The sequence below is a fragment of the Sapajus apella genome, unplaced genomic scaffold (genome assembly GCF_009761245.1).
Source record: "Sapajus apella isolate SASKATOON/1434 unplaced genomic scaffold, GSC_monkey_1.0 scaffold14, whole genome shotgun sequence".
In the NCBI taxonomy this organism is placed as follows: domain Eukaryota; kingdom Metazoa; phylum Chordata; class Mammalia; order Primates; family Cebidae; genus Sapajus; species Sapajus apella.
The window spans coordinates 28,191,249-28,207,181 of record NW_022436954.1 but is presented as its reverse complement, the minus strand read 5'-3'; the positions used below and the strand labels follow the sequence as shown (position 1 = coordinate 28,207,181).

Below are 15,933 nucleotides of genomic sequence, written 5' to 3'. Positions count from 1 at the left end.
ACAGATTGAGGAATACACGGTTACCTAAACTCTTTTCACAAGAATCTAAGTCACCATGGGTCTCTGGGACCTCAGTGGGACCCTCAGGCAGTCAGCAGCACTGGGTCATAATTTGAAGAATAATGAAGATTTGAATGGAGAACTAGGCCCCTGCAAAGCAAATACATATTCTCTATACCATAAGAAAGCAAATATCTAAGGCAGCTATTCAGACAGTAGGGAAGAGAGTCCTGAAAAAGGATGACAAGTAGAAATTAATGTAATTTATATTTGTATTAATTTAAGTTCTGGCAAATATGTCTATTTTAAATTCAGTGTACTCTTTATAGTTTTTTTAAAATGAGTTTTAGAAAGTGTTTGAAAGAGATTTTGTAAGCTTGTCGAGTTATCGTTTCTAGCCTAGCTTTTCCCCTCTCTTCTTAGGTCATTTAGGTATGAATTCCAATACCATGGAGCCTGTGAGGGGCCGTATAATTGGGGAGGGACTGTTGTACTCATTTAGCCATTTGGTGACCACTAAGGAATGATTTGAGATTTTTTGAGTAGGTGATAGGGAGTATGTGGATTGTCTTGTTGGACTGGAAGTGGAGAGCCAGTTAGGAGGGCTTTGGAGTTATTCCTGCTGAGAGCTCACGAGTGCTGTAGCTCACGACTGCTGTAGCTTAGGCAGTGGCAGTATATTAATGGAGAGTGTTTACAGGTGCCTTTTCACAAGGTCATGTTAATAAGTTTGTAATATCCAAAGTGGTGAGCCACATCACGGTGAAATGGACAAATAATATAATACGTCATAGAGAGATTATCCCCTGAGGATCTGAGGATGCAGGTGCAGCCTTTCTTGCTCTCATGCTCTGTGGTTTATCAGGAGTTGGAGAGCTGGGCCTGTTACTTGAATGGGAAAGCCTTTCCCACTCACACAGGTTGCGCAAGGGAATTCAGGTATAGGGCCTTGGGGAAGGCCTAGATTCGAGCTGGTGCCAGGGTATGGCCTCACTGTGCCCATTTCCCAACCTTTGTTGGTCTCCACCCAAAGGTGGGGTAAGGTTGCCTGACGAACACAGGGTGACACAAAATCAGAATTATATGATAGAGGCCACATCCAGGAGTTGCCCAGGGCGCGATTGGTGCGATTATATCTCCTATCCTGTTGATAAAGTCAAGAGCACAATTTTTTGAGCCAAAGGAAACAACCAGCTTCCAACCTATAGCTGAGTTTTCGTCATGGCTACGTGGCCGGTCATCTAAATATGAAATGATGATGGGAGGGAGTCATTCAGCCAAAAGCAAAATATTGACAGAACAGTGGGACTGGATTAAGTCTGTTGGGATCAGTGATTTGGTACAAGGTTATTGCTTAAGTTGCCCTATTCAATTTGGGTTTATTTTACCTCATAGAATTATGGATATAAAAATACTTTTAAGGTTCAAGGCCAATGATATATTCAATGAAAGAAAAAATTGCTCATGGAACTATGAATAATGAGAATAGTTCAATAATTAGATATTAAGATTAATACAGAATTTATCATAAAGCTTTTTGTTTCAGCATTAACTGAAAGAAATTTCAAAATGCTTGCCACCCTGCCTTGGTTAATAGGGAACATAATTTAATCGTAGATTAATTACCTTTGGCATTGTAGGGCCTTCATTTTGAACCATAGCTTTTTTTGTTTGTTATCTAGAAAGTCTCAGAGCTCAATGTGTATCTGAGTTAATTCAGAAGGCAGCATGGGAGGTACTTTTTTCTGATCTTGCTCTGTTGCCCAGGCAGGAGTGCAGTGACACGATTGCAGCTCACTGCTGCCTCAACCCGTTGGGTTCAAGCAGTCCTCCCATCTCAGTCTCTTGGAGCAGCTGGGACTACAGGCACATGCCACTATACTTGGCTAATGTTTTAAATTTTTTTGCAGAGACAGGTCTCGCTGTGTTGCCCAGGCTGGTCTCAAACTCCTAGGCCCAAGCGATCCTCCCACCGTGGCCTCCCAGAGTGCTGGGATTATGTATAGTAGGCATCAGCCACTACACCCAGTGGGAAGTGCTTATTTGAAGAATTTCCTATACTGTTGGTTTTGTAGAAATCTGTTGCTTTTTGTTAACAGCAAATGATTGGTTCCTTCCCTGGAGTGGGGGAATGAGGAGGAATAGAATTAATTCAATATTTCAGTTAGTGAATGTTCTAGCAGTATTTATTTTATAATGTGATACTTCCTTGGGAATAGCAAGTAATACTGTATAAGACAAGATACTAACTTATGTAGAAATTACCTAGAACAGATGTGAAGATTTATGGTTGGCCATAGGGCCTGGGAAATTAAGAACTGTTTAGTTAGGTAGAACTCATTTCATAAGGTAGAGGCTTGATTCTTAAGTAGGGGGATAGGCAGAATTTTGTGGTAAACGTGTACAGAGTGCTTTGTACTTCATATTTCAGAATGAAGTTTACAGCCCATGCCTGTGTTATATGTTACTGCCCCTGGTCAGTGTCTATTGCATTTATTACTGCAGGGCCGCCTTTTTTCCTATCCTGACACTCACCGCCACCGCCTGGGACCCAACTATCTTCAGATACCTGTGAACTGTCCCTACCGTGCTCGAGTGGCCAACTACCAGCGTGACGGCCCCATGTGCATGCAGGACAATCAGGGTAGGCCTAAAGATGTTCGGCTCCCCCTGCGTGGGCAAAGGGCATGTGGAGCAGATGGGTGGGATGCCAGGCCAGTGGCACTCAAGCTGGCCACGCAGGACCAAGACCTCCTGCTGGCAAAGGTGCTCCCTAGGTGCTGCTTGCTGAGCATTTTTTTTTTTTTTTTTTTTTTTTTGCCCAGCAGTGAAGATGTAAGCTGCCTGCTTTTTATCTATTGAGAGTTCCCACCTCAGATGTTACTTGTACATCTGAGTAGTTAAAAGCAGGGAGGAAGATCTTTCACACCGGTTAGAGTATAGTAGCATCCAGCTTGGGAGTTAGGTTTTAGAGACACTTCACCCAAACAGACAATTCCTTAACTCTCTGTGAAATCACTGAGATTTAGACCCTTGGAAATGCAAAAGCCAAGAGTTGGAGTCTTTTGTTTCTCTTTGCAGTTCTGTTGTGGCCTGGAGGAGCAGGTCTAGTATAATTTGGAGGGAGCTGGAATTAGCAGGGAAGCCTGGGGAGAAGGGAGTAGGGGAGACAGAGCAAGTCAAATGATTATCCTCCCTTCACTTTTTTCCAAGTGAATAAAGTCACACGAATCAACTGGGGAGATGAAACTCCACCACATTTTGGATTTTTGGAACTCATTTATCAAACTTATGATTTTTTTCTTTTAACTACTTTTTTTTGGTGTCGTGTACAAACAGCCTCTAGTTCTAATTACTTATTCTAATAAGTCAAGCAGAATGCTTGATTAAAATTTTTTCCTTTCACTATTCCACAGTTTAATATAGATCTTAGTTATTTTCTTTTCCCATTTAGGACATGTGTTTTAGTAATAGACTGCATATGTTGATCCCTTCAGAAATTTTGTGGATGATTTATATTTATAGCCACAGGTGTCTATATTCAAACAAAGTTTACTTTTCTATTATAAAAATAATACATGTGGCCTAAAGAAAATTTGGAAAATATGGGAGAAAGAAGAAAAGAGAGAAGAAAAATTCCCTTATAGTCCCAACAGCCAAAGGCCACAGCTGTTACATTTTGCTTGCTTGCTTGCTTTATTTAATTTATTGAGACAAAGTCTTACTCTGTTGCCCAGCCTGGAGTGCAGTGGCATGATCTTGGCTCACTGTAGCCTCCGCCTCTGGGTTCAAGCGATTCTCATGCCTCAGCTCCCCAAGTAGCTGGAATACAGGCATGTGCCACCATGCCAGCTAATTTTTGTAATTTTAGTAGAGACAGGGTTTCCCCATGTTTGCCAGGCTGGTTTCGAACTCCTGATCTCAGGTGACCCACCCCTTTGGCCTCCCAAAGGGCTTGGATTACAGGCATGAGCCACTGCGGCTGGCCTGATTTTAAAAGTAGAGCATTTGGGCTGTGGGCAGTGCCTTAAAGACAATCCCACTTTGAGTAAAGGTCAGAGCTCATTTGGAAGTAGGATTTTAAAAATTAGGCACATTTCAAAGAGCTAATTCTTAATGAAGAAAACACCATGATGGCTGGTTGTTGGAGCATTTTGCTTTTCATACAGATGTGGCTGATCTGTTGAATTTCTTGAGCTGATAATTGGGCTCCATGATAGTATGCTGTCCTTCCTTCCCCTGCACACACACTTGGTGCCTTGATGAATGCCATACATAGGCATCTCTTGATTACCCACTGTGGATAATCTATTATGACAGTGAGCTGGCTAAAATTCCAATCCCAGTGTAACTGGTTCGCTTAAATCACTTCATATGTTTCTGGGCCACTCCTGTTTAGGCAGTGTGTGCTCAGGTAATGAAAGCTTCTGCCACTGTCAGCCTAAGCAAAGTATAGTTGAGAAAATAAATATGCCAAAATGAAAAAAAAAGCCATATAATTTATTTCAGAAGTCATAGAAAATGTTTTGATTGTATTTGTCACTGTTTCTTATAAGTCCAGATAAGTAAGTGCTAATATACTTCAATTACCACATTAAAAAATATTTTTTTATTGATCTGTGGAGGGTATTAAAGTGAAGCTAGAATGGAATAAAGTCATCATTGTCAGTAAAGGAGAGATACCCTGAGAATCCTAGAAGAGTTCTATAATGGAAATACCACATATGCTGGACTGGAGAAGACAATAAACCTAGAGTTCCAATCCCATATCTGACACTGGCTACTGTGTGACCTTGCAGCAGTCAGGTCACATCACAGAGTTCCATGCTTGTGTCTGTAGATTCAAGGAGCAGAACCAGAACTTTCAGATTTCTCTCAAGAATTTTGTGATGCAGTGTTTGAATTGAGCCCAAGTCCAAATGAAACAATTTTACAAGTTAATTTTGAAATGTGTCTTTGGGTCTCATCCCTATGTGGTGGCCAAATCAAGCCTGGATAAGCTTCTACATGTGCTGGTAAGCCTCAGAGGACTTGATGGATGAGATTCTTTGATGTGTTGGAAGGGACTTTGAAATTTATTCATAAAGACTCAGAGTGTGGCAGCCTGTGCAAGCTTTTAGCAGGTGGCAGTGTTCCCTAAGAATCTTCATACTACCTGCAGCTAAATGTGGGAAATTAAAAATAATGTGTGCATTGTGTTTATATCTGTGTATGTGTACATGTGCATCTGATTACTACTTAAATTTATTTCTCATCACAGTGACTACTTGCAGATTTACTTGACTGTTGTTATTCCTAAGTGAATCTGGGTGGTTTTCTTTTGAAGGTGGTGCTCCAAATTACTACCCCAACAGCTTTGGTGCTCCGGAACAACAGCCTTCTGCTCTGGAACACAGCACCCGATGTTCTGCAGAAGTACGGCGCTTCAACACTGCCAATGATGATAATGTTACCCAGGTAATGACTTCTTTGTCTGCTATAGGAGTCACCTGCTAATTCTCCTGGTCGATGTCTGCATATTCCCTCCCCTCCCCAGGCCACTGCCCAAAGTGCCTAATATGTCTTACATTGAATTCAAGGAAGACTTGTCTATAATACTAAATTGGGCCCCTTATTGGGTGGAGCCGAAGGGCTGTTTTACTCTGCTCTTTTGCCTCAAGGTGTGGAGACTCGTCTTAGTTCCTGCAAACTTTATTGAAGGGCTATGGGGAGGGGGTCATTGAGGAAAGAGTGATCTCATGGGAATTTAAGGAATGAGCGTGAACAGCTTATGTGCAGCCAAATCTAAGAATCTGAGCGGGACAGCCCAGGTTCAAAATAGCTCCAGGAGCCTTGACCACAAGAGTGTGAGCATGTCCACTGCAGGGCTCGCCCTTCACGTGGCTTAGTTATTTTCCACCTGTCTGCTTCTGCTTGCCAATGCTAATTGATTATTTTTACCGCATCTTCTTGTTTTCTCCTATCTGCCTCAGAGCTTCTGTTTTATTGTTGTGGCTTTTCCATGACCATCGCCTAACTCTCCTTTATGGCATCTTTCTTCATGCATTATTTTATTTTATTTTTTTGGACCACCTTTTACTCTTCCTCTCAACATGTCTATCTCAGATTCTAGAGAGACAGAATCATATTGACTTGGCTAATCTTTTCACCCCAGGTTGCACCATTGGCCTTGGTCAGCCTCTAGTTAACTGCCCCAGGTCAAGTGCTCATTCTCTTTCCACTCATCTATGGCTGCCCTAAGGGCTCTTTCAGTACATGCTATGAAGGAGAACCTCAGACTTGGAAGGGCCTGTGGGTGGACAGGTGCCTCATTATATCACACACAATAAAATAATAAAGGTATAGTTGTTTTAGAGCTCTGTTTGAGCAGTTAGTGTTAAACTTAGTATTTAAATTAGATTAGAACCTATTTCTGATTTCTCAGTTTGTGAATGTGGGTTCCAAGTAAAATATACTTAAATACATGAATTAATTCACTGTGAGAATATCTTTGTTTGAAAAGCATTTATGTATATACATATATGTGTATATATATAAATGAAATTACGTTGTTGTAGGATAGAAATCATTTTTGGAGGATCTTAAAACATTTCCTACAAACCTTTTATATAACTGCATTATTTTTGGTGATGCAGATGACACCAAGTATATTACAGTATATTCTCTGCCTCTCAAGAATTTTGCCTATGTGAGGTCAATACAGGTATAAAATCAGTTCATACAACCCCTGCAAAAATTAATGAGGCTATTGCTTACATATGAAAACTTATTATGTGCTCATCCTTATTTTATAAAGAGAATTTGTCATCACTATGTAGGATGTAGTGTGATTTTTAAGTAATAACAATACTGTTGTTATAATTCTGTAATGATGAGTCACATGGGAAATACATAAGAAGGTCCAGATTTATTCTCTTAAAAATGATTGGGCGTACATCTGTCTGTGGCACACTAGCTTGTATCACACTTACTCTCTCATGGAGAACATTGAAAAGGTAGGTAAAATACATAAAGCATTTGTCTTGGAGAGCTTACAAAACAACAAGAATTTAAGGGGCCAAGATCAAAGACAGAGAAGAAGTGCAGAGAAGTAAGCTTGACATTTGGTTTCCTTTCTTCTTAAGGTATTTGTTAACTTGTAAGCACTGGTCCAGAAGCTGAGTGGTGTTTACCACAGTCTCATGAGTCTGAAGGGACAAAAACTGGAATTCAAGGTCTGCTAAGAAGCATAGCCTCTAGTTATACTCTAGTCTTTCAGTCGAAATACCTGAAGAGCCATGCCTATGAGTAAAGGCAAACATGAAATAAACTTGCTCTCAGAAAACCTGGAACACAACTTTGCCTCCGCTGTGTCTCAGATTGGGTTAAGGTGATCTATCTCTATGCCATCTGCCAGAAGCAAACAAAATTTTCTTTGGTGGAAAATAGAACCTCAAATGATCTCTAGACCTTTTTATATGGAAATGTTAAGCATTCAACAATAAATGACCAGGCATCTAACACATTAAGACCTTATGACTGCAAGAGAGAGAAAAAACTCCCTGCAAACTGATAGTAGAAACAAACCTAGTGGAGGCTTAAATAATGGACCTATCAGATACAGGTTTTAAAATGACTGACTAATGGTTTAAGAAAATAGATGAGAGCATAAAGAATTTAGTAAGAGAGCTTTAAACTATAAAAAAAGAGTTGAATGGACATAACTAGAAAATGCAACAACTGAAATTAGAATTTATTAGATGACTTTTAAAGGAGGTTAACATGGCTGAAGAGAAGATTAGTGAATTGGAAGACAGAACTATAGATATTATCAAGACTACTTTATTTGAGAAGTTCAGTGCTATAGTGAGCTGTGGTTGCTCCACTGCACACCACCCCTGGTGACAGAGTATGTACACATACTTTTTTTTTTAACCCTTAAAACTGTAGGCTGGGTAGAGTGGGTCACACCTGTAATCCCAGCACTTTGGGAGGCTGAGGCAGGTAGATCACCTGAGGTCAGGAGTTTGAGACCAGCCTGGCCAACATGGTGAAACCCATCTCTACTAAAAACACAAAAAAATTAGCTGAGTGTGGCACTTGCAATCCCAGCTACTTGAGAGGCTGGGACAGGAGAATCACTTGAACCCGGGAGGTGGAGGTTGCAGCGAGCTGAGACCGCACCATTGCACTCCAACCTGGGTAACAAGAACAAAACTCTGTCTCAAAACAACAACAAAAAAACTGTAGATTAACCAAATCTCTGAAACAGAAAGTTTTTTTTTTTTTTTTTTTTTTTTTTTTTTTTTTTTATAATGGATTTTATTCAGTGGTGTGTTGATAAATATTTAACAGCTGACTCCCTGGGGAGAAAGCCCTGGTTTGTAGTGTTTATCCATTTTCATGGTGGAAATATTTCACAGGGCTGATTTCAAGCTAACAATGTGATGTCACTAAACCAGTGGCATTGCAAAATGGTGTACAATATCATATCACTGTTATATAGTATTTCACCCATAGTAATACAGTAGACACAAATGACTTCAAAAACATAAGTAATATCTATTAATTAGGAAATGATGTTCTGAGTATTACTTTTGTTTGCACTATATTTAATTGTAAGTTTGTGTAATTTAATCTTTATAATGGCTGTATTTAATAACTTGCTCATAAAATTCCTGAAAATTTGACAGTATTCTACTTTCATAAGCAAGCTGGCTGTAACATTCCACTGGAATTGCAGCAACAAATTCTTACAGTTCAAGATGTTCAAGATTGTAGATTGAGGTGACAGGCTGAGGTGTAGATTGAGGTTCAAGATGGCAGATGGAGATGACACGAGAGGCCTTTCTTCTACTTCTCACATATGGACATGCTAAATAAAATTTTGCTTTTTTTAAAAAAATTTTTACTGCCCCAGTTTTCCCGTAGAAGGATTAATTTTTTTTTCTTTTTAAATAGTGAAGCTGGGCTAAAGAAACAAAGTTTAATTTCCAAATCCCACAAATGAAAAAGGAGAGTAGTGAGTGAACTTTGAAAGCAAGTATCTCATAAGGGTAACCAGACCTGATTTATATCTTATAAAGATTTTATGCCTCTAGAGGGTTAGGAGTTGAAGCCACAGGCTTTACGTGTTGCCCAGAATTAGAGCTCAGCTCTTGGCATAATGGTGAGAACCAGGAAAGAGCACCTCAACTACCCCTCAGACTGAGGATGCAGCTTGGAAGCATGTGGGCTCTCAGTGGAAGCAGCCAACTCTAAGAAATTGGGAGTCCTTCCCCTATGCTGTGCTCAAATGAGGTCCCTGCATTCTTATCCCAGTTGGAACCATGAAAGACTTTAACTGGGAAACAAGTGAATCAGTGAACCCTGTTAGGCCTTTGCAGAGGTTATGAGAAAACCACCACAGAAAGACACTTACAACTAGGGTACATTTGGTACTTATGCAGAAGATAACTCCTGTTGAAGGTGAATCATAAGTGAAAAATTACAATGCATACAAGGAAATCCAATGAGAAATTACACATGCAATAGATGGAAGAATCATAGACATGATAATTGGAAAGAGGCTTTAAAATAAACATACATATTTAAGGAGATGCAGAAAGGAATATTATCAAGACAATAGGATATGAGGAGAAAAACAAAACAGGTAGATTTGAAAAAGAACCAAATAACATTTTCTAGAAACAAAAATTACAATCTGTGAAATAAAAACTCCACAGATATAGCAATCCAGTGGATGTTTTCACAGACTACATCAAATACAGCTGAAGAGAGAATTAGTGAATTGGTGATAGGTCTGAGAAAGTCCCCAGGATATAGTACTTTGATTAGATTGCGTTAATCCAAAATATCTGATTAACTTTGGTATCAGGTGTAAACTTTACTCAAAAATTTAAAAACATAATTATAGCCTGATATTTGACTACTTAGGGAAATGATGCATCTCTTAATATTTATGAATTTGATACTTTGGATAATTGAATATTATTGGACTTTATAAATATTAATAGAACAGCACATAGCACAGAGTCTGGCACATTATAGATACTCAGTATTTGTTGAATGAGTGCCTGAATGAAATGTAAGAATAAAATCAAAGCTACCGCCTTTTGATTTCACAATTGGGCAGAGGCTGCTTGGATTCACATACCTGATACTAAGCTCCTGTTTTTAATTTGTGGATATTTTATAGATAAACCCAATAATCTAGCAAAATATCATTATTAGTATGTCTTACTTAAGAAATATTGGCTTCTGAATACAGATATACATGTATATATGAAGTAGTTTTTTAGATATATTATCTATCTATAGTTACAGTTATCTATCTCTCTAATTATATCTCTAGCTAAATGAATTAGTTTTTATTTTTCTCCATGGTTCTGGGTGAATTGAACAAAGGTTGTATTGTTCTAAGTTTACATTCAAGGGCAGCTTGCACATTTTAGACTTGTCAGTATTAAGAATGTGGTGAGGTTTTAAATTGTAGATCTATTTATAAGTGATATATAGCAGTTACTACAAGACATTATTAAAAAACAATTATGAGATATTAACAAATGAATTTTACTTATTTTGCTTAAAACAAAAAGTGAAGAACACAACCCAAATGACAGTTTTAGTTGTAATTTAAAATTATTCTTAAATTCGAAAGTTTTAATATCATTTATTTCATAAGTGTTGTAGTAGGTGAACTTTGTTGGTGATAAATTGGTGACTTAATTCTCTGCACTTGCTCTTTTCCCTGAGCAGGTGCGGGCATTCTATGTGAATGTGCTCAATGAGGAACAGAGGAAACGCCTGTGTGAGAACATTGCTGGCCACCTGAAAGACGCACAACATTTCATCCAGCAGAAAGCGGTGAGTCTTTGTAAGCTGAAGGGTGCCCTCTGCTGGCTGGGAAGACAGTGCAGCTCTGTGGGAGAACCCTAAAAAGGAAGTGCCATTTCTATTTTATTTGACATAAGGGAACTTAAAAAAAAAATACTAGTAATCCCCAACCAACTTCTGATTATTTTCTTTTCATGTTTTATCTGGTCTGGCATATCCATCAGTCCTTAGCTGTTTGTCCAATGTGTACTCATTTAGTTGTATTCACAGTGAATTTTATCCTATGCTGTTTAATTCGGCCACAGCCAAATTCCATGGAAGATAGTAAATGACCAATTTCAAAATGTGAGTCCTCCCGCAATTCTACTTACACGTTGGATGATAAGAAATATATCAGCTGGATGTGATGGCATGCACCTGTAGTCCTAACTACTTGGGAAGCTGAAGTGGGAGGACTGCTTGCCAGCCTGGACAACGTAAGGGAACCCTATCTCTAAAATCAGCCAGTTAATCAGTCAGTCTGTCTTTCTTTCCTGCATTTTTATGGTTTGAAACCTGCCTAAAGGCTTAATGTCATGATACCTCAATCCCCCTTCAGATGCAAACTAGAAACTTGGCATGATTTCTGGAATAAGAACTGCAATGCTTCCAAAAGGCAGGCTGGACTTTCGTGCTAAGGTGCTGGGGTATTTCTGATGGCCACTCATGGAGCTGCCTGAAGCCCTCTCACTTCTGGTTTCCTGGCCTGTTCCAGAGCTAAGCTTTTTGCAGATCTGAAATCCCCCTTTTTCCTTGGCCCCTAGTTGCTGCTTCTCTGTTCCTAGGGGCAGCTGGGCTAGCAGCTATCTGGGTTGTGTCCTAAGGCCTGCATTCAAGTATCAGCAGAGAGCCTGACGGGTGCTTTGTGTGGTAGGCAGGGCAGGATTTATCTCAGTTTACTTGAGAAAATGGATAAGACAGCTTGCAAGTAGCAGACTGGGCTGGAACCCTTAGCATTCTCCTTCCACATATGCTGAAGCTGCAAGGCTTTTATGGGTTCCTAATACCCTGCCTCCTCTTGCTGTCTGCTGGGGAATTCTTGCCTGAATATATGGAGTTTTGCTGCAAGTACCATTGTTCTTGTATCCTTCACATTAACTTCAGGCTGTGTCTGGGCCTGTTTCTTAATGTAAATCACTGTAACTTGTTAAGCACCTACTCTGAGGTCACTCTTTCCATGCAGTAAATGCAGCTCACATCCTCAATATTTTTCTCACAGCATCCTGTGAGGTAGGTTGTGTGGGTTTTTTTTTTTTTTTTTTTTTTATTTTTTGAGATGGAGTTTTGTTCTGTCACCCAGGCCGCAGTGCAGTGGCATGATCTTGGCTCACTGCAACCTCTGCCTCCTGGGTTCAAGTGATTTTCCTGCCTCAGTAGTTTGGACTACAGGCATGCCCTACCATGCCTGACTAATTTTTCTATTTTTAGTAGAGTTGGGGTTTTGTCATGTTAGTCAGGCTAGCCTTGAACTCCTGACCTCAGATGATCCACCTGTCTCTGCCCTCCAAAGTGCTGGGATTACAGGAGTGAACCACTGTACCCATCCTAGGTTGTATAGTTTTTTCCCCCAGCAATGAACAATTTTCTAATTCTTTGACAGCAACTGGGTATCCTATAACTCAATACAGTTCTAACAGTAACTCTTGGAGCTAGAGTCAGAACCCAAAGATTTAGGGGTCACTTCCCACTTCATATGCCAAATGAGGTGCCCTAGCTATGCATACTTCTGCAGATTCTGACTGCAAATTAGGGGTTCACACGCCCTTTCCTCAGGTTTGATAATTTGCTGGAAAGACTCATAGAACTTAGGAAAATGATTTACTTATGATTACTGATTTATGATAAAGACTACAACTCAGGGATAGCCAAATGGAAGTGGGGCACAGGGGAAGGCCTCAGAGCTTCGGTGCCTTCCTGGGGGGACCACCCTCCCAGCACCTGGATGTGTGCATCAACCCAAGTGTTCCCTGACCTTGCCAGTTGCAGGCTTTCCTGGAGGTTTTATGACATAGGCATACTTGATGAAATCATTGGCTATGGGTGATTGAATACAGTCTCCAGCCCCTCTCCCCTCACTGGAGGTTTGGGGGTGGGGCTGGAAGTTCTAACCTTCGAATCGCATGCTTGGTCTTCCTGGTATCAGCCTCCATTGGGAAGCTATCTAGGCCCCCATGAGTCATCCTAGTAGGATACAAAAGACAGTACATTCCAAGAGTTTTGGGTGTGTGTCAGGAATGGGGACAAAGACCAAATATTTATTTTAAAAATTATACCAATTAGGTGTCATTATCTTGCTCATTTAGGCAGAGGGACCTTTAGGGAGAAGCTCAGTTAAGTTGAGTGACCTATCGGAGGCTGCTCAGCCAGGACATGTCAGAGCGTTCACTGGACCTGCGTCTTCCTCTGAGGCTGGCATTGTTAAACACCCTGTGGCGCTGCCTCCTGCCGAAACATCTTTCCTTCCCTGCGGAATAAACTCTGGGAAACTGCAGTCACTGGGGAGTTTGAATAATGCTTGCATTTATTTTCCTTTGGCCTCAGGTCAAGAACTTCAGTGAGGTCCACCCTGACTACGGGACCCGTATCCAGGCTCTTCTGGACAAGTACAATGCTGAAAAGCCTAAGGTAAGCTTGGAGCAGCCTGACCATGCAGAGGCTGTGTGTGCTGGGTTGGAGTAGGCGTGGCTCAGTTACCGCTTAGCGTTACAGTCTGCAGGGGCCATTACCTGCCACTTAGATTTCTTAAGCAGCTGTGCAGAAATTCATTTGAGAGATAAAGAACTCACCGGCAAAACACATACTCTTCATTTTAGCCCTGGGCAATTTAAGACAGTTAAAGTGAATGAATTCTGAATTATTATTTTTACTTGCATACGTATTAAAACTAAGTAAACACCACGTTGCTGCCTATGAGGTGATTAACCTGTCCATCTTGTTCTCTTAAAACAGAACGCGATTCATACCTTTGTGCAGTCCGGGTCTCACTTGGCTGCAAGGGAGAAGGCAAATCTGTGAGGCTGGCGCCTGGGCCAGTGCAGCAAAGCTTGGCGCTCACCCGTGTAACCCACTCATCACTGGATGAAGCTTCTCCTGGGCTAGATGTGCAAATGCAAGCAAATGGCATCAAAATAGAGAATCCCGCTTTCTACAGCAAATTGTGTCACAATTTTAATGCTATTTCCCCAGGGGAAAATGAAGGTTAGAATTTAACAGTCATTTTTAAAGAAAATATTTGTTTTGACAGTTGGTTGGATTATTCATTGAAAATGACTAGAAGAATAGTTTCTAGCTACAAATATGGTTTTATTTGATAAAACTTGTTGAAATTATATATGTTTACATATCACCTCATGGCCTATTATATTAACATATGGGGGCTATAATTATATAAGAAGAAAAGATAAAGATGACCAACTCAGAAATTTTTATTTTTCTAAGGTTCCCATAGGAAAAGCACATTTAATACACGAGTGTCATCAGAAACTAACTTGTGCACCATCATGGCTTAATGTTTATTCCTACTTGTAATTGATCAAATTCATTTTTTTCACTTGGAATTACAATAATCTTAATTCAGCATTAATTTCACAACAGATCAATTTGTAATTGCTTACGTTTTTACAATAAATCTGTACATAAGAATAGAGATGGTATTTGATTTCTTTTGACTCTATGTATAACTCCTAAAGTACCACCAGACTTTAGGATGATGATAATTTGAATATCATCATTTTCAGATGTTTTACCCTTAAAATGGAAATGTCAGTATTTCAAGGACACGATGTTATTTGTTTAAATCTATAGCCTTTCGTAAGCCTTCTGAGACACTGATAAAATAGCAAATGCTCTAACTTTGAAGACTACTTAAATCTCTTGTCCATTCTCTCACTTACCTGTGATTGAGTTTTTAAAATAAGGGCTCAGAACCACTAGTTATTTTCCTCCTCCTCCTTTTTTTTTTTGAGACTGAGTCTCGATCTGTCGCCAGGCTAGAGTGCAGTGGCATGATCTCAGCTCACTGCAGTCTCTGCCTCCTGGGTTCAAGCGATTCCCCTGCCTCAGCCTCCTGAGTAGCTGGGACTATAGGCGCTCACCACCACGCCCGGCTATTTTTTTGTATTTTAGTAAAGATGGGATTTCACCATGTTGGCCAGGATGGTCTCGATCTCTTGACCTTGTGATCTGCCCACCTCGGCCTCCCAAAGTGCTGGGATTACAGGCATGAGCCACTGCTTCTGGCCGCCTCCTCCTTTTTAAAACCAGTATCTGCCTATCGTGGTTGAAAATCACATGAAAGACTTTAAAGATGCATTCTGAAAGCTAAATAAAAATTTATTTTCCTTGAAAATCTTTATTTTGTTCATATTAAAAACCAGTTTGTGCTGGGTGTGCTGGCTCATGCCTGTAATCCCAGGACTTTGGGAAGCCAAGGCAGGAGGATCACTTGAGCTCAGGAGTTTGAGACCAGCCTGGGCAACATGGCAAAGCCCGGTCTCTACAAAACATGAAAATTATCTGAGTATGGTAACACATGCCTGTAGTCCCAGCTACTGAGGAGGCTGAGGTGGGAGGATCTCCTGAGCCCAGGAGGTTGAGGCTTCAGTGAGCCGTGATTGTACCACTGCACTTCAGCCTGGGCAACAGAGTGAGACCTTGTCTCAAAACAACTAACAGCAATAACAACTAAAAACAAGAAAAACCAAACTAGTTTGTACTTTCAGGAATTCAGGAAACCATTAGACTACTAGTAGACAAACTCATTCTTGATCTTTTAGCTCAAATTCCTTTACTCTTCTGTCAAACCCTCCTCCCTAAATTCCTGCTGTGTTTGAGTATGCATTGAAACCATTATATTTGTAGACATTGAAAATAGATTTATCGGGCTGGGCATGGTGGCTCACACCTGTAATCCCAGCACTTCAGGAGGCCGAGGCAGGCAGATCACCTGAGGTCAGGAGTTCAAGACAAGCCTGGTCAATGTGGTGAAACCCCATCTCTACTAAAAATACAAAAATTAGCTGGGTGTGATGGCAGGCACCTGTAATCCCAGCTACTCATGAGGCTGAGGCGGGAGAATCG

The 15,933-nt window shown here is 40.3% G+C and overlaps 1 protein-coding gene across 1 annotated transcript in view; it reads left to right on the top strand.

Annotated features, from left to right (window-relative positions):
* CAT (catalase) overlaps positions 1–14,500 on the top strand; it is a 35,007-nt gene extending 20,507 nt beyond the window's left edge. Inside the window, exons 9-13 of the mRNA XM_032283597.1 lie at positions 2,506–2,644; positions 5,327–5,457; positions 10,738–10,845; positions 13,396–13,479; positions 13,804–14,500. Of these exons, the coding sequence (XP_032139488.1) occupies positions 2,506–2,644; positions 5,327–5,457; positions 10,738–10,845; positions 13,396–13,479; positions 13,804–13,869 (528 nt within the window). The 3' untranslated portion in view covers positions 13,870–14,500. The remainder of the gene's footprint in view (positions 1–2,505; positions 2,645–5,326; positions 5,458–10,737; positions 10,846–13,395; positions 13,480–13,803) is intronic.
* The last annotated feature ends 1,433 nt before the right edge of the window (positions 14,501–15,933 follow it).